This window comes from Pan paniscus, chromosome 1 (assembly GCF_029289425.2).
Source record: "Pan paniscus chromosome 1, NHGRI_mPanPan1-v2.0_pri, whole genome shotgun sequence".
NCBI classification, from domain to species: domain Eukaryota; kingdom Metazoa; phylum Chordata; class Mammalia; order Primates; family Hominidae; genus Pan; species Pan paniscus.
The window spans coordinates 207,301,397-207,325,365 of NC_073249.2; the positions used below are offsets into that span (position 1 = coordinate 207,301,397).

General features: G+C 49.3%; 2 protein-coding genes across 13 annotated transcripts in view; both read left to right on the forward strand.

Annotated features, from left to right (window-relative positions):
- Positions 1 to 232: 232 nt before the first annotated feature.
- On the forward strand, positions 233 to 3,120 carry RNF186 (ring finger protein 186). The gene has a single exon (XM_003814417.5). The coding sequence runs from the start codon at positions 1,477 to 1,479 to the stop codon at positions 2,158 to 2,160; it is 684 nt and encodes a 227-aa protein (XP_003814465.1). The 5' UTR covers positions 233 to 1,476; the 3' UTR covers positions 2,161 to 3,120.
- Positions 3,121 to 15,077: 11,957 nt separating this feature from the next.
- TMCO4 (transmembrane and coiled-coil domains 4) overlaps positions 15,078 to 23,969 on the forward strand; it is a 120,446-nt gene continuing 111,554 nt past the window's right edge. Inside the window, exons 1-3 of one of the 12 annotated variants that reach the window (XM_063594446.1) lie at positions 15,078 to 16,469; positions 17,316 to 17,491; positions 18,445 to 18,523. The gene's annotated coding sequence lies outside the window, so the exon portion shown is untranslated. Of the gene's footprint in view, positions 16,808 to 17,315; positions 17,492 to 18,444; positions 18,524 to 23,969 lie in introns of all 12 variants that reach the window. The other 11 variants (XM_063594437.1, XM_063594449.1, XM_063594451.1 and 8 more) reach the window with 11 other exon arrangements.

A 23,969-nucleotide genomic window follows, 5' to 3' on the forward strand; every position in this document is an offset into this window, starting at 1 on the left:
CTGGCGACTCCAGGACACAGAGGGTGGCCTGCAGTGCCAGCTACTGGGGTAAGGGAAAGAGCTGAATCAGAGGCACAGGACTCTGTGTGGCCCTTGGCAGGTGACATGAGCACCAAAGGATCCTTCACACGGGCTTCTGAGTTCAGAGTGGCCTGAATGAAACATTTGTTTGACGGAGTGCACATGCCACCCCACCATCTGCCCTTGAGGGCAAAGTAAGGAAATCACGTTTTCCTAACTGCTGTGTTACTAATATCTGCCTGTCTCACATGAGTCCTGTTAGCCTACGCCACCCGGCTGGGGCCCGTTGTGTCCAAATGAACCAATGAAATTGATTCAACCAGACCTTGGACGCTGGTAGATTCCACAAGGTCCTGCCCCATGGAAGGCCCCTTGGCAGGCAGCCAGCAGCCTACCCTGACCACACCCTGCCCTTGTTTCCCAGCCTTCCCTACAAGGCTGTATCAGGGTTCCGGGAAATGGGGGCTGGGGACCCCGGGCACAGGGCTTGGCTTAGAGTAGGCCCAAATAAATGGCAGCTGTTCTTAGTACTACTGGATACGCAGCATGCCTAGCACAAAACAGGACACCTGTGATTAGGCATGTGAAGTGCACAGCAGGGCACCGATGGGAAGTTCATACACCCGTAACTGTGAATACAACAGCCGTGGCTCTAAGGAAATGAATACACTAGCAGGTGCCAAACACCTGTGCGCTGTATGTGGTTTTGTTTTTCTGCGTTGGGTTGGGCTTTGTCCTCCTTCCACTCACTTTTCTCACCTCTCCCCTCCTCTTTCCAAGGCCACCTGCCTGTAAATGTGCTCCAAGTGCAAACAAACTTTTTTCCACTCATCCTGACATCCAAAAGTTTGTGTCTGAGAAAGCAGGGTCCACCAATCCACCTATGTCCGACTCATAGGGCTGTCTGTTTATTGTGCAGATTTGTAGATGCTAGTGAGCCGAGATCGCGCCACTGCACTCCAACCTGAGTGAGAGAATGAGACTCTGTCTCAAAAAAAAAAAAAAAAAAAAAAAGTTAAATAAAAAAAAATTAGTAAAAGGTTCAGGGACCTGGGAAGTGGGGGTGAGAGAGTTGGATTCTGCTGCCTTCCAAAGCTTGAGCCACAGTTCTGTGGGCACCCACCAGGTACTTGGCCCCAACAGGAAAGTCCTGATTCACTAGACCCTGCCCACTTTGCCCTCCTATCAGGCAATTCAAAGTCTCCAGACCCGCAAGTTACTGATTAACCCTAGGTTTTGAGAAAATAAATAATAATAACTGAAGGGACAACGTAAGCCAAGAAACAAGCTGGGCAGCTCTGGGAGAGAGGAGTGTCAGACAGCTGTTGTCAACAGGCACCTGGCCAGAGTGAAAAGGAGGGGCAGATTCCATCCAAGTCCCAGCGGCGCCAGCTGACACTCTCTGCCAATGCCCAGGTGCTGAGCGACAGTGTCCCACCGGTCCCTGTGCCCAGAATGGCCTGCACCAAGACCCTGCAACAGTCCCAGCCCATCTCCGCAGGAGCCACCACAACCACCACCGCTGTGGCCCCTGCTGGGGGTCATTCTGGCTCCACAGAATGTGACCTGGAGTGTCTGGTGTGCCGGGAGCCCTACAGCTGTCCCCGGTTGCCCAAGCTGCTGGCCTGCCAGCATGCCTTCTGCGCCATCTGCCTGAAGCTCCTGCTGTGCGTGCATGACAACACCTGGTCCATCACCTGCCCACTGTGCCGCAAGGTCACCGCCGTCCCCGGGGGCCTCATCTGCAGCCTGCGCGACCATGAGGCGGTGGTGGGGCAGCTGGCCCAGCCGTGCACAGAGGTATCGCTCTGTCCTCAGGGGCTGGTGGATCCTGCTGACTTGGCAGCAGGACACCCCAGCTTGGTGGGAGAGGATGGACAGGATGAAGTAAGTGCAAACCACGTGGCAGCCCGGCGCCTGGCCGCGCACCTACTCCTGCTGGCCTTGCTCATTATCTTCATCGGGCCCTTCATCTACCCGGGTGTCTTACGATGGGTGCTCACCTTCATCATCGCCCTGGCCCTGCTGATGTCCACCTTCTTCTGCTGTCTCCCCAGCACCCGGGGCAGCTGCTGGCCCTCCTCCAGGACTCTCTTCTGCAGAGAGCAGAAACACAGCCACATCTCTTCCATTGCCTGAGTGCCCTCTGACGAGGCTATCCCTGCAGCCCTTTCTGCCCTTGGGCCCCCAGACTTCCACAATGAACAGGGTAAGGGGTTACGGACTAAGACTGGCTCCTTTGGGAAATCACATGCCAGCGGGACTTGCAAGCCACAACCGAGATGGCCAGCCTGGGTCAAGAATTACACGCTTGGATGACAGGCTTGCACTTGCCCTTGGGATAGCATAGCTAAAACTGTTGGGGGCTAGGGGAGCACACACAAACTACTTGAACACGACAAGATGGGGGAAGCTCCTGTTCCTCTTATTCCAATGTTCTTGGTTTTTCTTTATATAACTTGATGAAAGTATTGCAGTATTGATGCTATTGTAGAATAGAACTGGAATTCCATTCTTTGTGCAATTTATGTAGCTGGTTTTGTTTTCTTGTTTTCCTTTGTTTTTTTGGGTTTGGGGCAGCAGTTGGTTCACATTTCCCTTTGTTACACATTTTCCCTCCTGGGAGCTTGGGGTCCACGGGGAGGTCCCACTGTGCTTCCTCTAACACTGAGCATCTCATGCCCAGCCTAGCCTCGGCAAGTGTCCTGGTTGTTTAGGTCTCCCATGGAGTCGACCCTAGGGTTGGGGAGACAAAATGTGTGTGAAGGGATGGTGTTTCTGAAGCTGCAGGCGGAGTCCCACATTTAGCTGGCAGAGATGGGGAGGGGTGGAGAGGGCAGGGTTTGGGAATTGCTCCCAGCATCCTCACTAGGAGTTCCCCACTCCGTGCCACTAGGCCCTGACTTAGCAGCAAATCTCGGGGTTACAAGGACTGCAGTCCACATACAGCGGGGCCAGCTGCCCATCTATTGCACAGTCCCACACGGTAGAACTAGATCTTTATGGATGTTACTGTCTTTGTTATTGCATCTCAAGTACTAGTTAAGCTTTTGTCATAAAGATAAGAGGCCCCATAAATGCAACGGTCCTCACCAATAACCCCACTTTTCCCACCTCACCCTGTGAGTCGCAAGCTTTTTTTGTGCCTTCTTTCCACCATGTCTGCTTCTTAACACAGGGGAGGCATTGGCTGGGGGAAACGACTTTCCATGGTTGCCAGGGGCAGGCCTCAGCCGGGTGTTTATGTGGGAGTGCAGATGAGCAGAGGATGGGAGGAGACATACTATTTCCTTCCAAAAGCCCCATAAATGGGAAACATTCTTGAAACCTCAGAGGAGTGCTGTTGTCTCAGGGCAAGTCCGACACCCATGCCATTGGCCCTAATGGCGACTGGTGCTGAGACAGTATGAGTGTGTGTGGGCATGCACAGACCCACGGCTTTAAGCCAGACCAAGTGGGCCTGAAGAACACCATGTCTCCCAAGCTGAAGAGGGTCACTGGGCATTTCCTGAGCTGGCCCCGGGCATGTCAGTTTGGGATGGCTGCCAGTGGGATAGGCAAGGAACATTCCCTTCCAACTCACTTCACTTCTATTCGATCTGTAATATTTCTCAGACCCTTCGCCAAGATCAAAACCTCCCCCCAATGTTTTAGTTGCTAATGACACCATTTCTACCATAATAATGGTGGTTACTTGTTTATCCAGTACTTACTCTGTGCCAAGTACTGCAATAACTGCTTTCCATGCACTAGTTAATCTTCGCAATAACCTTATGAAGTACAGGCCATTACTATCTCTCTCTTGCGGAGGAGGAGATTGAGGATCACAGAGGTGAATTCGCCTGCCTAAGGTTGCACAGTCAATGCCTGAGCTCCCTCGAGATAACCCAGGGCTCCTTCTGCCTCATGATGCTGCTTCCTTTGTGTACAACTCCCAAATAAGTGGGGATCTGGTCACCACTTGAGGGTTTTTGAGAAGTGCATGGAGAGAACAGGAAACTAATTTCAGGAGCCTCCAAATTCCAGCAGTCAGCTGCTCAGAGAGGCCGGAGAATTTTAGAATCTGTCATCCATGCTAAAGAAAAGAAAAGAGAATGATAGGCCAGGCGCAGTCGCTCATGCCTGTAATCCCAACACTTTGGGAGGCTGAGGCGGGCGGATCACTTGAGGTCAGGAGTTCAAGACCAGCCTGGCCAACATGGTGAAACCCCATCTCTACTGAAAATACAAAAAAATTAACCAGGCATGGTGGCGGGCACCTGTAATCCCAGCTACCTAGGAGGCTGAGGCAGGAGAATTACTTGAGCCCAGGAGGTGGAGGTTGCAGTGAGTTGAGATTGTCCCATCGCACTCCAGCCTGGGTGACAAAACAAGACTCCATCTCAAAAAAATAATTTAAAAATAAAAAAATAAAAAATAAAATGATAAAAATAGAATGGTTCTCCTGTAGACTTCTACCTCCCAGCTCTAGCCTCCTCTGCAGTGAGTTAGGCCAGCAGGAACATTACAGTCTCAGGTTTGAGACCTCACCTGCCCCATCGTTGCCCTTAAGCAGGTCTCTTTACTTCCCTGAATCTCACATTGTGAAAATCAGAAAATAGTGAGATTTGTAATAGTGATTCATAATAGTGAGATTTCCTGTCCTCATTCCTGGCATGTGGTAGGCCCCCAACCAATGTGCCCTCCGTCCCCCTGGGCAAAGTTGTTTGGACACTGCTATCACCAGCCTTTTAGAAGCTCAGCTGGTCTCAGTCATCCTCTGGCCTTGGGTGGCATGGGAACAGAGAGCACCAGAGGCCAGAATCAACCCAGGCCACCCTGGAAGAGAGCAGAGGAAATAGACACAGAGGAGGAAATAGACATCCTGCAAAAGAATGTGATTGGACAAACCAGAGAGCCAGCCCGGGGCTCAAAGCCAAGCTCTGACCTGGTATGCGACAGGAGGGAGTTACGGAACTTCTCCGAGCCTTAGTTTGGTCACCTGTAAAGTGGCAGGTGGGGGATACACTCTTCCTGGGGCCTCCGTGAGGATTCAGGGTGCTGCTGGATGAGCAGCCACTGTCTAATGGACTGCTTTTGTCGGCCACCATTGGCCTCCTTGGGTAAATGGGTTTCTTGGGGCTTGTTCAGCTTGACAGCCAGCAGGGGGCAGCCAGTCGAGTGTGGAGTGTTGTCCAGGGCAGGCCAGTCTGGCAGTGAAGTCTGAGCCTAGGTCCTAGAGGGAGTTTCTAACGATGAAAAGAAATTATGGGGAGAGGCCAAATTTCATTCCCATCAGGTCCATCTCCCCATGCAGCAGCCTTGGAGGCAGACATACCTGGCTTGAATTCCAGTTCTCCACTTACAAGTCCCTTCGTCTCTCTACGTCTCTGGTTCTTACCCGTGAAACTGAGGTTATGATACATACCTGCTAGGGTTGCTGGGGAATCAGCGAAATAATCCATGGTTGAGCACTAAGGAGATAAAGAAGGGAGGGGAAGACAGGGAGAGACAGAGAGATGGGATTGAGTTCTAGAAATCCCTAGTGGGAATGATGAGAACAGACATTTAATAAACCTGGGCACTAGAATTCACCTTTTCCATGATCAGCCTCAGCACCAGCAGCATCCTCAATAATATGATAATTGTTGACATTATCTAAATGCACCCTGCAAAGTGTATTACATATATTATCACATATGCTATAAAGGAGGTACTATTGTTGTTCTCAAATTATCAGTGAGGACTTTGAGGCACAGAGAGGTGAAGGAACATGCCCAAGATCACACAGTGAGACAGTGGTGGGGCCAAGGTTAGACTGTAGGAGTTTAACTCCAGAGTTTGGGCTTTGAGTCGCTTTGCTGTACCAGATGGAACATTGCAGCACACCGTAAGTGATCAAGTTATGTGGGTCACCTGCCCCTAAGACTGAAGAATTAAGAAGCACTGGCATCCTCTCATTCAGTGACAACTTCCTGATTTAGTGGGTGCCTGGGACAGAGGGTTGTGGGAATCTACCTGTCCCATCTCCCAGAGCCACTTCCTTGCCTCACCTGATTTATTGCTGGGGCCTCGTGTTCATTGTTGGAACCCCTTTTCAAATGACTGGAGGAAGTTTTTCAAGCTTTCTTAAAACAAATAATTCTTTATCTGTGGCAAAGCAGAGCCGTTCTGGGAAGGAAGGACTTTCCTGCAATTTCTCTGGCTGTGGGAAAAGCATCAAGCTCATTAAAAACAGAAGTCAGATCCAAGCTCTTGAATGTGCCTGGAGGTGTTCCCATGAACTTTATATTTTTGTTAGAGTATCTTGGAATCACTTTTTTAAAGTGGGGGAGGGTGTATCTCTGGGAGCACTCCACAGAGTAGAGAACTCTATGGAGAATTCAAAACACCATGGAGGCCAGGCGCAGTGGCTCACACCTGTAATCCCAGCACTTTGGGAGGCCGAGGTGGGCGGATCACCTGAGGTCAGGGGTTCAAGACCAGCCTGGCCAACATGGTGAAACCCTGTCTCTACTAAAAATACAAAAATCAGCCAGGCATGGTGGCATGAGCCTGTAATCTGAGCTACTTGGGAGGCTGAGGCAAGAGAATTGCTTGAACCCGGGAGGCGGAGGTTATAGTGAGCCAAGATCGTGCCACTGCACTCCAGCCTGGGCAACGGAGCAAGAGTCAGTCTCAAACAAACAAACAAATGAACAACAACAAAAAACCCCACACCATAGAATCTAGAATCCATCCATTCTTTTATTCAACAAATACTTCTTGAGGTTCTGCTCTGTGCCAGGTCCTGAGCAGGATATTCAATCTTAGTTGATGAGGTAGGGAAATTAATAGATGCTGAGCATTAGATTCTCATAAGGAGTGCACAGTGTAGATCCCTCGCATGCACAGTTCACAGTACGGTTCATGCTCCTATGAGAATCTAATGCAGCCGCTGATCTGACAGGAGGCGGAGCTCAGGTGGTAATGTGAGCAATGGGGAGTGGCTGTAAATACAGATGAAGCTTCACTCGCTTGCCTGCCACTCACCTCCTGCTGTGCAGCCGGGTTCCCAATTATTAACCCCTGATCCAAGTTATTCCAGTCGGATGCTCTTTTCCAGTACTTTGAATCTGGAGCTGGTGATGCAAGGAGAAATGACTATTTGAAAGTGGCTGCAGCAGCTGCTGCAGCAAACCAGATTGTCCCCACGTCTGGTGCTTCCCCTCTGGTTGATTCACTGAAGTCTCAGGTTCCTTCTCTACAATTCACTTTTTTTCTTCTGATAGCCTGAATCAGTTTCTGTTGCTTGCAACCAATATCCCTGACTGAATACAGGAGCTGTCCAGGATCCCGGCTGCTGAAAAATCCCACCATAGGCCTCAGCCCCTCCAAAGGCCAGGGGAGAAGCAATGCCACAGGCCAGGTGGTCGGGAGCCTTCCTACCACACGTTCCCACCTAAGAGGCAGTCTGACCTTGCGGGGAGGCTGTCCTGATGTCAGGCCCAAGAGGGTGGTGCCCACGTTAGCTCTGCCTACAAGTGGGGTCAGACAGGAAACATGGAGTGGAGCTCAGGCCGCCACTGTTAGACGAGGCCAGCCTCCACTCCACTGGCCTCATGATCCCCAGAAGAAACAGGCTCTAGTTCTCCAGACACCCAGCCAGAGCCCTTCACTGGAGTCAGTCTGCAGAAGAAAACAGTCTGCAAAGTCACTGTAGATGCAGCAATTTCAAAGCAACTGCAGCTCAGTGCACACCCATGAACGTGCGGGAAAGGGAAAAGAACAACAGTATTAGTGGCCAATGCTCATGAGTGGTTCCCCCCTGCAGGTTCTGTTCTAAAAGCTTCCTGAACTAAACTTAACTCTTGTATTCTTCACAACAACCCCATGAGGTAAGTGTGATGATTTATTGTGCTGGGCATTTTACATGTTTTCTCATAGAATCAACACAAAACCCCTATTCAGGCAGGAAACTGAGGCATAGAGAAGGTCAGAGAAGGTCAGCAATGTGCCCGAGGGACAGGGCTGAGAGATGAAGTCAGGGAGGCCAGTCCGGCTCTAAAGCCCCCTCTTAGTCCCCGTACCTACCATCACCCTGCCACCCCGCGTCATTCCCATCCTTCCTCACCTTCCCCTACCCCCATCAGAACAAGCCAAGGAAAGAACAGGCCCTCAGTCAAGACAGACCTGGGTTCAAAACCAACTTCTAGGGCCAGACGCAGTGGCTCACACCTGTAATCCCAGCACTTTGGGAGGCCAAAGTGGGTGGATCACCTGAGGTCAGCAGTTCAAGACCAGCCCGGCCAACATGGCAAAATCCCCTCTCTACTAAAAATACATACAAAAAAATTTAGCTGGGCATGGTGGCAGGCACCTGTAATCCCAGCTATTTGGGAGGCTGAGGCAGGAGAATAGCTTGAACACAGGAGGCGGAGGTTGCAGTGAGCCAAGATCGTGCCAGTGCATTCCAGGTTGGGCGATAGAGTGAGACTTTGTCTCAAAAAAACAAAAAAACAAAACAAAAACCAACAACTACAATTTATGCTCTGTGTGACCTTGGGTATGGTGTGTGCTTTCCCTGAATTGGGAAATGTAGGCTCATCAGGCCTGCCTCATACAGATTTTATGGCAATCTGATTAGATGACATATACAATACCTGCACTGTTCTCAACACAGAGTTGGTGCCCTCCTGTCCCATCAGCCTATCGGGTGCCTGGGAAGGTGTACAATTTAAGGGACACTCCTGACCACCCCCACCCCCATCACCATCACACAACCTAGGGAAACAGGATCTACACATATTTACTAAAGTAAAAAAGCTGAATGAAACTTGAAAAATAATGGAAGAGAGTATCTCTGGAGGCGATACTCCTTCTGGAGAAGGAGGTTCTGATTAGGGAGAGGCTTCTGGGACACTGGTAATGTTGGTAATGTTCTATTTTTTTTTCTTTGAGATAGGATGTTGCTTTGTCACCCAGGCTGGAGTGCAGTGGTGCGATCGTAGCTCACTGCATCCCTAAAATCCCAGGCTCAAGAGATCTTCCTGCCTTACCCTCCCAAGTAGCTGGGTCTATGGGAATACACCACCACACCCAACTAATTTTTTTTTATTTTTATTTTTTTTAGTAAGGTCTTGCTGTGTTGTCCAGGTTGGTCTTGAGCTCCTGGGCTGAAGGGATCCTCCCGCCTCAGTCTCTCAAAATGCTGGGATTACAGGCATGAGCTACTGCACTGGCTATTTTTTGACTTAGGTGGTAGTTATACAGGTGGGTGTTTACTGTATAATTATTTGTAAACAGTGCTTACATCCTCTATGTGCTTTTTCTGTACATACATCATAGCTTTTAAAAAGTAACACCGAATATAATAATACTATAGGGTCTAAGAGCTTGGTCTGAGACTCTGGTATCTGGTTCAATCTTTCTTTTTTTTTTTTTAAGACAGATTCTCACTCTGTCACCAGGCTGGAGTGCAGTGGCATGATCTCAGCTCACTGCAACCTCCATCTCCCAGATTCAAGCAATTCTTCTGCCCCAGCCTCCCGAATAGCTGGGACTACAGGTGCACGCTACCAATCCCAGCTAATTTTTGTATTTTTAGTAGAGACGGGGGTCTCACCATGTTGGCCAGGATGGTCTCGATCTCTTGACCTCGTGATCTGCCCACCTTGGCCTCCCAAAGTGCTGAGCCGCCGCTCCTGGCCTGGTTCAATCTTATGCTGAGATGCCTGCTCTGTCCACACTTGCTGCGCTGAGGGTTTCAGAGCTTTGTGAATTGCCCTGGAGAGAAAGCCTTCATCTGGCTCTGTTGGTCACTACTCCCTCCAGCATTGCCCTGCAGTAAGTTCATTCTCTACACTGCAGCCAGAAAGGGGCCTTCAGAAAAGAACAAATTTCAGCCTTGTTTAAAACTGGTGGTTCCTCCTTGCCCTCAAGGTAAATTACACCCTCCTTAGCAAGGCTTCCAGCACCTGGCTTCTCCTTAATACTGGGCCTGATTTCTCCCTGCTTGCCCCCAGCATTCCTTAATAAAGTCCTGCTGGCCAGACACGATGGCTCACACCTGTAATCCTAACACTTTGGGAGGCTGAGATGGGAAGATCACTTGAGTCCAGAAGTTTGAGACCAGCCTTGGCAAACCTAGTGAGACTCTGTCTCTACAAAAAAAAATATAAAAATTAGCTGGTGTGCTGGTGCGCACCTGTAGTCCCAGCTGCTCAGGAGGCTGAGGCAGGAGGATCATTTGAGCCCAGGAGGTAGAGGCTGCAGTGAGCCATGATTGTGCCACTGCACTCCACCCTGGGCAACAGAGGAAGACCCTGTCTCAATAAATAAATAAATAATACTGAATGCGATGTGGTGTCTTAGACTGGATTCTGGAACAGTAAAAGGACATTAATAGAAAACTGATAAATTCCATACTTTAGTTAACAGTAAGTACCAATACCCAATACCAGTTTGTTTGTCTTGACAAATGTACCATATGTTTATGTAAGATGCTAACACTGGGGAAAAACAGGGTGAAAGGTATATGGTTCTTAGATAAGAACTCTGTAACTCTCTTTGCAGTCAATCTAAAATCCTTCCAAAATAAAAAGTTTACTAAATAAACAACATAATTAAATCCTAACTCAATATTTTAGATAGCTGTGAGGCTGTCTAAAGCTAGGCTTTGAGCTGAGGCCTATTTTCCTTCATTAAAAGGGAAAGATTAGCAAATGTTAGAGGAGTTTTAAAGATTCAATAGCATCAAATAATCCCAACAGAACAAGGATTGAAGGGAATTGCTTTCTTACTGTGCGATTCAAGGTGATTTAATGCAGGTTCATGTACCAGCTAGAGGCACCTCATGTACCACCAGTGATATGGGTCTCACACATTAGAAAATATCAGACCAGGGGCAAGTGCAAAGCATTCTTAGATAAGAAGCAGGTAGAGGTCATGACCCAAGCCTCTGTGTAAGAGATATGGCAGGAGACTATGAAATTATTACCTAACACATGAAAACAGTGAGGGGTGGCCGGGTGTGGTGGCTCACACCTGTAATCCCAGCACTTTGGGAGGCCAAGGTGAGCAGATCATTTGAGGTCAGGAGTTCGAGACCAGCCTGGCCAACATGGCAAAAACCCGCCTCTACTAAAAATACAAAAATGAGCCGAGCGTGGTGGTGTGTGCCTATAATCTCAGCTACTCAGGAGGCTGAGGCAGAAGAATTAGTTGAACCCAGGAGGCAGAGATTGCAGTGAGCCAAGATGGAGCCACTGCACTCCAGCCTGGGTGAAAAACAGACTTCATCTCAAAAAAAAAGAAAAAAGAAAACAGTGAGGGGAATTATTAACCCAAATGGCTTTGACTCCAAATCCCCAAGACTTAGCTCTGCCAATTCCAGTTGATGGTCCAATTAACATAAAGTTATTCAGTTCTTTGGGTCAAAGATGGCTTGGAAACACAAACAAGAGATTGCTCAGCAATGTCACATCCATGGTAACCACAAATCGTCCGAAGTTACCTCCACCCTGGCCTTCCTCTAAGGGAGTGTCCAATCCCTCCCCAGGGGAGCTCAGATTATTTCTGAGTGTTGTAAGGAAATAAGTGACCATAAATAGCCTTCTGGCTCATTCAGTCTCAAGTTCAGCACAACAGCATCACAGGGATCCTCTGTGGGAAAGAATATGGGCTGCCCTCAGTGAAATCATCCCTAGAATTCAGTTTCACTCAACAAACACCCAGGCCAGGCCAGCCCTCACGTCGGTCCTAGGAGGAGAGACATCAACGGGACATAGCAAAGGAGGCTTCTCCCATTGAGGGTCCATTATCCGCAACTCATCTAAATATCTTTAATTTGTATTGATATTTAGGCGTAAATATCAAGGGCAGGATAGCAGAATCAGCCAGACCTGGGTTCAAATCCTGACTCTGCCACCTTGTAGCTCGGTGATCCTGGCCAAGTTATTCCTCTCTGAGCCTCAGTTCCTTCTGAGAAATAGGGCTAATGATCATATATACTGCATAGGGTTGAAGGATAGAAGGTATATATGGAAGGTACATGGAGCCAGCAATAAGGACAGTGCTCCCTAAGCAGTATTCATGGTGATTGCTAGAATTTCCAGGAAAATTAAAGCCAATGATTTAGTTGTTCCAAACCTGACTGATCATCAGAATCACCAGAGGAGCGTGTTAATACAAATTCCTAGGCTCCCACATCCCTGAGAAATTCTGAACGGGGTAGGGCCAAGAGAGGACCCAGTAACCTCTGTTTCCATTATACGCTCTTGTGCCTAGCCATAGTAGGTGCTCAACAAATACAGGCCTCTTTCTGTCCTGGACTATTGCAATAGCTTCCTAATCAGCTTCCTCTGTCCACTCTTGTCTCTCTGCCCTCCACACAACAGCCAATGGGATCTTTTTAAAAGGTGAGGTGATGTCAATTCACTGCCCCCAACCCTCTACAACTCTCCATCCACATCCCTAACTGAGTAGACAAGGCCCTACATCAGTGGCTCCTGGCCCCGCTCACACATTTGAAATACCTGTGAGCCACTAGCAAAGACATGGAATCAACCTAAATGCCCATCAATGACAGATTGGATAAAGAAAATGTGTTACATATATACCATGAAATACTATGCAGTCATAAAAAAGAATGAGATCACTTCTTCTGCAGGAATATGGATGTAGCTGGAGGCTATTATCCTTAGCAAACTAATGCAGGAACAGAAAACCAAATACCTCATGTTCTCACTTATAAGTGGGAGCTAAATGATGAGAACTCATGAACACAGAAAACAGAACAATAGATGCTGGGACCTATTTGAGGGTGGAGGTTGGGAGGAAGGAGAGGAGCAGAAAAAACAACTATTGGGTACTAGGCTTAATACCTGGGTGATGAAATAATCTGCACAACGGACCCCCTGTGACACAAGTTTACCTATATAACAAACCTGAACATGTATCCTAAACCTAAAACCTTTTTTTGAAGTTTTTTAAAAATTAAAAAAAAATTTTTTTTGAGTCAGAGTCTTGCTTTGTCGCCCAGGCTGGAGTGCAGCAGTACCATCACAGCTCACTGCAACCTCCGCCTCTCAGGTTCAGGAGAGTCTCCTGCCTCAGTCTTCCCAATAGCTGGGACTACAGGCACCTGCCACCACACTGGGCTATTTTTTTTTTTTTTTTTTTTTGTATTTTTGGTAGAGACGGGGTTTTGCCATGTTGGCCAGGCTGTTCTTGAACTCCTGACCTCAGGTGATCCGCCCACCTTAGCCTCCCAAAGTGTTGGGATTACTGGCGTGAGCCACCACTCCTGGGCAGGTTTTTTGTTGTTGTTTTTTGTTTAAAAAGAAAAGAAAAGAAATACCTGTGGGCTTCTGAACAACACCTATGCCTGGCCAGATCCCAGACCAATGGAATCAGAATCTCTGAAAGTGGGGCCCAAATAGGGTTACCAGATAAAATACAGGACACCCAGCTATACTTAAATTTGAGATACACAATAAGTAATTGTTTAATATAAGTATATCCTGTGCAGTATTGGAACATACTCATATTAAACAATTATCCATTGTCTATCTGAAATTGAAATAAAACAGAGAGTCCTCTATTTTCACTTGCTAAATCTGGCAACCCTAGCCTAAGCATCAGCAAATATATATATATATATATATATATATATATGTGTATATATATGTGTATATATATATGTGTGTATATATATGTATATATATATGTGTATATATATGTATATATATATGTGTATATATATATATGTATATGTATTTTTTTAAATTTCGAGACAGTTTCCCTCTGTTGCCCAGGCTAGAGTCCAGTGGTGCAAACACGGCTCACTGCAACCTCTGCCCTCCACGAAGCTGGGACTACAGGCTTGCCCTACTATGCCTGGCTAATTTTTGGATTTTTAGTAGAGACAGGGTTTCACCATGTTGCCCAGGCTGGTCTCAAACTCCTGGGCTAAAGTGACTTACCCGTCTTGGCCTCCCAAAGTCCTGGGATTACAGGCGGGAGCCGCTGCACCCAGCCCTCATCAGCATTTCTTAAAAGCTCACAGTGATACGACCCCCACTACCTGTCTGATCTCATCTCATCCAGGACTCTCCCCCAGCACTCTCCACTCTCCTCTCACATCGTTTTCTTTTAAGGGCCAACCACACTCCCACCTCAAGACCTTTGCAGTTGCTGGGTCTACCTTGGATGCTGTGCCCTGTAACCTGATAGCCTCCTCAAAGATCGCCTGCAGCGGTTCCCTGACTGCTTCATCTTCTATAGCGTGACCTCCCTGCTTTACTTTTTCTGTAAAACAGATTAAAATCAGTTTGTTTTCCAGGTGCGGTGGTCCACGCCTGTGATCCCAGCACTTTGAGAGGTCAAGTTCAAGAGTTCAAGACCAGCCTCACCAACATGGTGAAACCCCGTCTCACTAAAAATACAAAAAAATTAGCCAGGCATGGTGGTGCGCACCTGTAGACCCAGCTACTCAGGAGGCTGAGGCGTGAGAATCGCTTGAACCCAGGTGGTGGAGGTTGCAGTGAGCTGAGATTGTGCCATTGCACTCCAGCCTAGGCGACACAGCGAGGCTCCATCTCAATAAAAAATAAAATATAATAATAAAGTAAAATAAAATCAGTTGGTTTCTTGTCCATCTCCCTCCACCCATCCCCCAAACCAGAATGTAAGCTCCATGATTTTGCTGGAAACACTTTGATTCTCCCTCAACATCTGGAACCCCACCAGCCACTCCACACATCCTGGTTGAATTAGTCAATGGTTCATTAGAAGGCTTCCCCTTCCACAACTCCCTAAACATTCCTTTGGGGGAGAGTTACTTAGAGGAAACAAAATTCTTCAATGTCCAATACCAAACCTAAAAAAATCTCAAAAGCGTACACCAAAAGGGGTAAACATATTTTCTCCATCTTTCCCACCCATAGCCTCAATGATGGGATCAGGAACTGTGTGCAGTGGGGGCGACTAGGGTGAGGGTTGGGTGCTGGGCAATGGCTGAACAGGGTCCAATACACAAAGACAAGTGTGTTCAACACAAGGTCTCTAACCAAATTAGAGACAGGGCAAAGCAGGGGAGTGCAGAGTGGTGCCTAGTCCCACAAAGCTGATCTGCTGGAAGGGGCTGCCAGACATTAAGAGGAGGGTTGGCTGAAGTTCTCAATCTTGACAAAGCTCACATGCTCAGATATAACCCCTTATTCCCCTAAAGCCTGCACATGATTGACCCATTTGACCCTCACAATAACTTCATGGGTGGGTAGAACTGCCCTTCTTGGTCCTGATTGGCCAGTGGGGAGATGAGCAGATGGAGGAAGGAACATTTCACAGGTGCGTGAGTCCCAGGCTCTGAGCTGGGATGCTGGTCTCTGACCCCCGTCGGTACCTTTTCCTCCCATAACCCTAGATTGTCTTCACTGGGAGTAAGGGCAACAGCTTCTGAGGCCACGATGATTCATGCTCTAGCTCTGGCACTCATTAGCTCTGTGGCTTCTGCATTGTCTGGACCTGAGCCTCGGTTTCCTCTCCTTCAGAGTGGGTGTGATGAAATTTCACAGGGTTGCTAGGGGAAAGAGATCCATTCATTAAGTGCTTCTTTTGAGCACCTACAAGTGCTAGGCACAGTCCCTGGGGCTGGGCACACAGCGGAGAGCAAGGCAGCCTAAACCCGCCCACCTCCAGGGCTTTTAAAGTCTAGTTGGGGCTGCGCGGTGGCTCACGCCTGTAATCCCAGCACTTTGGGAGGCCGAGGCGGGTGGGTCACCTGAGGTCAGGAGTTCGAGACCAGCCTGGCCAACACAGCAAAACCCCGTCTCTACTAAAAATACAAAAATTAGCCGGGTGTGGTAGCACACGCCTGTAGTCCCAGCTACCAGGGAGCCTGAGGCAGGAGAATCGCTTAAATCCGGGAGGCGGAGGTTGCAGTGAGCTGAGATCGGGCCAGTGCACTCCAGCCTGGGTGACAGAGCGAGACTCTTATCTCAAAAAAAAAAAAAAAAAAAAGAACTGTACCTGGCGCGTAGTAGGTGCTCAGTAAATTTGTTCAATGACTGAATGTGCTGGGTGCTCAGGGAAGACTCTCAGATCCCATCCCGAGAGACCAGAATGGAAAGCAGGAAATGGATTGGGGGAAAGGAAGGTCTGAAGGCAGAGAGTCCCAGGCACGGGAGCCTCCAGGCAGAGGCCCTGAGACAGGACCAAACTTAGCGTTAGGGAAAATGAAAGTAGAATCAAGAAGAACTTAGATATCTGAACACTTTGCAAACTACAAAGTGCTGCATACACGTGCGGGAAGGCGGTTTCTGCGGCTGGTTCTTTGTTTACATTATACATTTTTGAAGACTTTGTCTTCAAAATGTGGCTTTGGGGCATGCCACTCTCGGGGCCGAGTCCTTCGCGGGCAGTTTCTGCGAAGTCCAACCCTGCAGGGCCCTTCTCCCGCGCCGCGCTGTCTCGCTGCTTCCTGGAGGGTAAATGGACCCACACACAGATGTGGCGCCGCGGGCTGGCCCGTCGCCTGCAGAGGCCGGCACCCCTGTGGCGATGGGTGGTGGAGGTGGGGCAGAGGTGGGACGAGCCAGGTCGGGACCCGCAGCTGGCGAGTCAGAGCCTGGAAGGCCCCGCGCCCCTGCGCCGCGCTCCCAAGTGCTCCGCTCGGCCGGTGGCGACCAGGCGCGCTCGGGGCAGGCGGCGGGACAGGCCGGGACCGGGACCGGGGCCGGGACGCGGCGGGGAGGGGAGGGGCCGGGCGGGAGGAGCCGCTCGCCGGTTTTGCCGCCTCTGCCTTCGCCTTCGCAGCCGCCTCCAGGTAAGGGGGCCCCGGAGGAGCCGCCAGGCCACGGTGGCGCGCACCTCGCTGGGCCACTCCCCGCCGGCCCCACGCGGGGCACTCGGAGCCCGGCCCAGCCCCGGGGCCCTTTGCCCTGCGCCCCGCCCTCCACCCCGGGGACACTGGACCCACCAGGAAGCGGCCGCGCGCTCCCTGGCGCTGCCTGCCCTAAGCCCAGGCCGCCTGCTGGTGGTTGGTTTGTTTTCAGAGCCGGAAGTGCTTTTAGAAATCTTGTGGGGGCGGCAGAGGGGGAAACTGAGGCTGGGCGGAGCACTCGGGCCACTCCAGCCTCGGCCTCCGAGTTCTTAGAGGTCACCCAGCCGCTCCCTTGACAAATGAGGACGCTGGTCAAGGTCAGAGAGGAAGGGGGCTTGCCCAAGGTCACAAGAGGTCCCTGTGCTTCCCCTTGCCCCACGTGGCCCCTCCACGCCCCCGTCAGGAAGGCCTCTAGGACTCCCTCGCCTCCTGTCTCCCTGTCCCCCCGCAGACTCTCAAACAGAGAATTCCAGGAGGGCTTGGGGAGCCTCTGGAGAAAAACCAGGCTCCTCATGTTACAAGGAGGCCATGTCTTCTGGTGCCCATGCCTGAAGTTACAGGAGGGAAGAATTACTGCTGCTGACTTTTGAGTGGATTTTACAGCTGGGTAAACTGAGGCTCAGAGAGGTGAGGTAACTTCCCCAAGACCACACAGCTAGGAAGCAAGAGATAAAAACCTGGGCTACCTGCCTGGAGAGCCTGACCCAGTGCTTCGCACAGAGTTGGCCTCCGCAATGCCTTTGCCCTGACCAGCCTGGCCCTTCCCTGGGGTTGCACTGGGAATTAGGAGCAGGGCCAGGCTAGAATCCCAGACTACTACCTAACTCGAAGTAGGAGTCAGCACATGAGCCCCCTTTTTCCTAACTCAGTGTTCATTGCAGAAAATATGAAACTCTTTTAAGCTTTGGGAACATCCATTTGTTCATTCACCAAATATTTGTTGAGCACCTACTGTGTGCATTGTTTAGGCAACGAGGATACAGCAGTGAACAAAAGGAGCGCTGCCCTCAGGAAGTACACTCCAGAGGGTGGAATAAAGCCCTGCCCTTCAGCCTGGGGAGGGAGGGCTGGGCACAGGGGAGACCACTGGCGTTTCCCCAACTGTGAAGTACATGAAGACAGCAGAAGAGATCGGTATTAGAGTGGCCTCAAGCCCTCGGGTGCAGCATCAGACAGAGATGGGCTCAGGTGCTAGCTTTGCAGCTTTGTAACTGAGTGGGATCAGGCAAGTTAAATGACCTGTCTCCAAGGTTGTTGTGAAAATTACTGGAGCTGAAGCCACAAAAGGCCCAGTGCAGTATCTGACACTTTGGGAGACTTTATACTTTTTAGTCCTAAGGCCCAAGGAGGAGTTGGACAGGAGGAGTTCATCGATTAGGTTGTCATAGCTCAGCATGTAGCTCCCACAAAAGCTGGGGTCTGGAGAGTTCCTCATAAGGCTCAGACCATCTCTCTCTACTCTGGTACCACTGGGCTACAAAGGCTGATCAGCCACCAGGGCTGGCTAACGTGGGACCTAAGAAATGTCAGTGGGTGGTTTCTCATTGTGTTCTCTTTTGGCCTGTGTGTTTTGTAAACAGTGTTGTACATTATAAACCGGGGCTGCTGATGAGGAGTGGGGAACTGGCTCTCTGGAACGTGTGACAGCAGGCAGAAGGGGTGAGAGTGAAATCCAATCCACTTTCCATTTAGCCGACCTCCGCTTCAAGCTGCCCTGATATCACCGTACCACCCTCTGCCTAAAACCCCGCTCTGGCTTCCCATTTTCTTCTTTCTTCTTTTCTTTTCTTTTCTTTTCTCTCTCTTTCTCTCTCTCTCCCTCCCTCCCTGTCTCCCTCCCTCCCTCTCTCTCTTTCTTTCTTCTCTTTTTTTTTTTTTTTTGACAGAGTCTCACTCTGTCACCCAGGCTGGAGTGCAGTGATGCAATTTCAGCTCACTGCAACCTCCGCCTCCCAGGTTCAAGCGGTTCTCCTGCCTCAGGCTTCCAAGTAGCTGGAACTACAGGTGCCCACCATCATGCCCGGCTGATTTTTGTATTTTAGTAGAGATGGGGTTTCACCATATTGGGCTGGTCTTGAACTCCTGACCTCGTGATCTGCCCGCCTCAGCCTCCCAAAGTACTGGGATTACAGGCGTGAGCCACCGCGCCTGGCCTTGGCTTCCCACTTTCTTAAGGAAAAGAGCAAAAACCTTTTACATGGACCAGAAGGCTATGCACCACTGTCCCCTGGCCTACACCTCCAGCCGCATCTCAGACCACTTATCAACAGCCCTCTGTGCCCAGGCATGCCACCCCTCCCTCCTTGGGACCTTTGCACCTGCTCTTCCAGGCCACTTCTACCCCCTGCCTCCCTTTTCCCAGGTAACATCTTCTCATTCTTCACATTTTAGCCCTAGCCAGACTTGTACTCCAAATGCCCAGGCCACAAGACTTCTACTGGTATGTCAGAGGTTAAGTTCAGGGTGGAATTATACTCTCATTGCTGGGATTAATTCCTGCCTGTACCCTGTACACCACCCTGACTGTAACCCCTGTGACCTCCAGGACCAGGGCTAAGTTTGCTTAGTAGGTGCTCAATAATGACGTCCACCTATAGGGAGGCCCTCTTGAGCATATTGGGGACCTCACTTTATATAAAATGATATTGTCCTTCAAAAAAATCTGCTGAAGTCATTTTTCAGTTGTGGGTTGTTTCATTCAGCACACAGGGATTGAACCCCTGCTCTGCCAGGTGCTGTCCTAGGATATATCAGGGAATGTGACCCAAAAGCCACTGCCTTTCTGAGCTTCCTCTAGTGAGGGAGATAGACCATAAATAAACCTATAATACGTTGTCAGGTGGTGATAAATTTGATAAAGAAAAATCACAGGCTGGGCGCGGTGGCTCACACCTGTAATCCCAGCATTTTGGGAGGCCAAGGAGGGCAGATTACGAGGTCAAGAGATTGAGACCGTCCTGGCCAACATGGTGAAACCCTGTCTCTACTAAAAATACAAAAATTAGCTGGGCATGGTGGCATGCACCTGTAGTCCCAGCTACTCGGGAGGCTGAGGCAGGAGAATCGCTTGAATCCGGGAGGCGGAGGTTGCAGTGAGCCGAGATCGAGCTACTGCACTCCAGCCTGGCAACAGAGCAAGACTCCATCTCAAAAAAATAAAATAAAAAAAATAAAAATCACAAAGGGTCGGGTTAGAGGCGGGAGTGGAGGGGCCAGCTGTCTTACACTGGAATGAATAACCAAAATATTAATTGCGAATCCCTGGTGCCCTGGGCTTCATCCACTCTCACCCTGACCCTCCTGGTCAGGGAGACAGACACATTAGCAACCGGCCATTATGTCCAAGGAGAGGTGGAGGGGCCCAGATGAAGTCTTTGGGGCTTCAGAGTTGGCAGGCCCCACATTCGCTGGACAAATCCAGGGAAGTGCGTGGCAACCCCTGACCCCCCACCTTAGTAAGGTGGAGAAGGACTTGGGGTTTGAGGTCACACAGGCCTGGAAGGAGCATCCTAGGACTTGCCAGCGGTGTGACCTCCGCTTCTGTGAGTCTCAGTTTTCTCATTTGTAAAATGGGGACAGCGATTGTCTCTTCTTCATAAGGTTGTTGGGAAGCTGAAGTGGGATCATGGAAGTAGGCCCCAGAAAATCTAAGCTGATTTTATTATTAAACTGTGCTTTTGGAAAGGGCACCATTTGGACAGGGGGACCCAGACAGAGAGAACAGCCTGAGCTGAGGCCCGAGGTGGTATCCCAGCGTGGGCTGGAAGCAGGGGAGTGCAGTTTAGCTGAGGACGAGCTGGAAGCAGGGAGTGAAAGAAAACAAAGCAGGAAAGGCAGGTTAGGCCCGTCCACAGGTGCCTGGGGCTCAGAAGTGGGATGTGAGCCTGTAGATAGGTGGGAGCTGGTCAGATTCATCCAATTTGCTGGTTTTCAAATTGTGTTGGAAATCTTTGGCCAGAGTGTAAACCAGACCAGAGAGGTAGAACAGCATCATTGTGAAGATGGCTGCCCGTGGCCTAAGACCCAGGCACAAGTTGAAATACCACATGACTCGTCCAGTGACCTTGACCTTCAATTCTCAGGGCCTCTCTGTCCCCATCTGTGGAAGGGTGATAATAGCACCCACCTTGTAGGATTGTTGAGAGAAAATGAGATGATATGTAGAAAGAGGTGACACGTGGCTAACATTTGCCAAGCATTTACTATTGTGATTTTTAAATGTTTAAATTTTTTTTAATTTTTATTTTTTTAATTTTTAATTTATTTTTTATTTATTTACTTTTTGAGACAGAGTTTTGCTCTTATCACCCAGGCTGGAGTGCAATGGCGCAATCTCGGCTCAGTGCAACCTCCGCCTCCTGGATTCAAGTGATTCTCCTGCCTCAGCCTCCTGAGTAGCTGGGACTACAGGTGCTCGCCACCACACCCAGCTAATTTTTGTGTATTTTTAGTAGAGACGGGGTTTCACCATGTTGTCCAGGTAGTCTCGAACTCCTGACCTCAGGTGATCCACCCACCTCAGCCTCCCAGAGTGCTGGGATTACAGGTGTGAGCCACTGTGTCCGGCCCCTATTTTTTTTTTAATGTAAAAATGGCGATAAAATACACATACCATGAAATTTACCATCGTAACCATTTTAAGTGTGTAGTTTTCAGTAATGTCAAGTATATTCACATCGTTGTGCAACAAATCTCTAGAACTTTCCAACTAGCAGATCTGAAACTCCACACCCATGAAACAACCACTTCCCTCCCCTGTTCCTCCTCCCCACAGCCCCTGGCAACCACCATTCATTCTACTTTCTGTCTCTATGAATTTGACTACTCCTCATACCTCACTTAAGTGGAATTATACAGCATTTTATCTTTTTGTGACTGGCTTATTTCATAACTTTTCAAGGTTCATTCATGTTGTAACGTGTCAGAATTTCCTTCCTTTTTTAAGACTGAATAATGTTCCACTGTGTGTATATATCATATTTTGTTGATCTATTCATCTGTAGATGGGCATTTGGGTTGCTTCCAACTCTCGGCTATTGTGAATAATTCTGTAAACATGGGTGTACAAATATCTTTTTGAGACCCAGCTTTCAATTATTTTGCATATATACCCAGAAGTGGCGTTGCTGGAACATGTGCTGTTATAAATTGAAGGTGGGGTATTGAGGGTTCCCCCCGTGTTTCATCTTGCCCATCACTCTGGGGCTCTGGGGGGCAGTTTGAAAACCAGTGGGTCAAATGGACTATTACAAACTTTGCCATTTCTGCCACTTCCTTCTCAGGCACATTTGTCGCTGTAATTATTTTTTAATTATCCCAAGTGGAAACCACCACTCAGTCAAGAAATGTTGCTGAGTTCCCACTGTGCTTAACTGTGAGCAGAGGGAGATAGAAGATAAGCGATCAATATAAACAAGTAACTGATACAGAATTGGGAGGCTGGGGTTTGTGTGCTGTGGACAAAGTGGAGCAGCTGGGTAAAGGGGCTAGGATGGGCAGTGGGCAGGGTGGCTGCACTGAAGTGTGAGATTTGAGCACAGACAGAAGGAGGTGAGGGAGTTGGCTGTGTCCTTATCTGGGGGATAAGCATTCCCAGCTGTGGGAACGGCCAATGCAAAGGCTGTGTGAGGTGGGAGCATGCCTGGTGGGGTCCAGGAGCTGCAGGGAGGAGGGTGTGGCTAGAGCAGCATGGGAGAGGCGGCAGGGGTGGGGGGCAGAGAGGCAATTCAGGCCAGATTGCAGCGGCCCCATCATCATTGTAAGGACCTTGACTTTGAGAAGGGAGTCTTGGAGGGTTTGGAGCAGAGGAAGGGCATGGCCTGACTCTGAGATGGCACTCTCTGGGTGCTGTGCTTGAACAGCTGGGGTGAGGGCAGAAAAAAAGCAGATATGTGGAGAGGCGTGACCCAGTAAGAGGTGACGGTGGTTAATAGCAGGCAGGAGAAGGAAGAGAGCAGTGGTAAATGTAGGCACACATCACAGGGCCTGGGTATCCACCCCAATGGCACTGTCACCCCACCCCACCCTCCTGCCCCTCCTCCAGACTGCTGAAGCGAGGGTGGGAGGGGAGCTTTCCTTCCATGCCAGCATCTCTGTTTTCTTCTCGTCTGCAGTGTGATTGTCCAAAACCCTCTGGGTTCTTCTACGTTGGAACTGTTGTCATGGAGACCTCCTGAGATGCCTCACTGACCTCTAGCTTCCAATTTGACTCCAGATAGAGGTGTAGAATCAATGGGTGTCTCTTCTAAATGGCTGCAGAGGGTGCTGACCTGGGCCTGCCTAGACTCTGCCCTTCTAGGAGCATCTCAAGATTGTCTTATTTTGGGTGTGGTATGTGTGTGTATTGTAACCTTCAACTATGATCGTTGGCATTTCTGGCCTAAGGATGGTGCTGTAGCTTTATGTGTTGTAAATGATTTCTTAGCCAAATGCTTTTCTTTCTCCTTGGCCCCAGAATAATTAGTCTTCAGCCTTCCCATGACGCTGTAGCCATCTCCCTATTAATGCTTACTTTATTGCACTGTAGAATCATTTAAAAACTCAACTGCGATCAGAAAAAGGAGAGAGAGAGAAAGCCTGGTGGGGTCCAGGAGCTGCAAGGAGGAGGGTATGGCTGGAGCAGCATGGGAGAGGCGGCACACTAATATAGTCACTTACCTACACTCATATAGTCACATCAAATTTGACACTGAGGCCAGGCGTGGTGGCTCACGCCTGTAATCCTAAAACTTTGGGAGGCTGAGGTGACAGGATCACTTGAGCCAGGTGTTCAAGACCAGCCTGGCCAACATGGTGAAACCCTGTCTCTACTAAAGATACAAAACTTGGCCAGGCATCATGGTGTGCACCTGTAATCCTAGCTACTTGGGTGGCTGAGACAGGAGAATTGCTCGAACCCAGGAAGTGGAGGTTGCAGTGAGCCCAGATTGCGCCACTGCACTCCAGCTTGGGAAACAGAACAAGACTTTGTCTAAAAAAAAAAAAAAAAAAATTGACCTTGACCTTCACTGACTGCTCCAAGGGGGGAAAAAAAGGCCATAGCTGGCTGGCATGTAAAGAAAAAACAAAAGTTCATTCTTGCATGTGATCTTCTAAAGGCCCACGT

Excerpts from the sequence above, each read along its gene's own strand:
- RNF186 (XM_003814417.5), top strand. The coding sequence starts at position 1,477 with ATGGCCTGCACCAAGACCCTGCAACAGTCCCAGCCCATCTCCGCAGGA.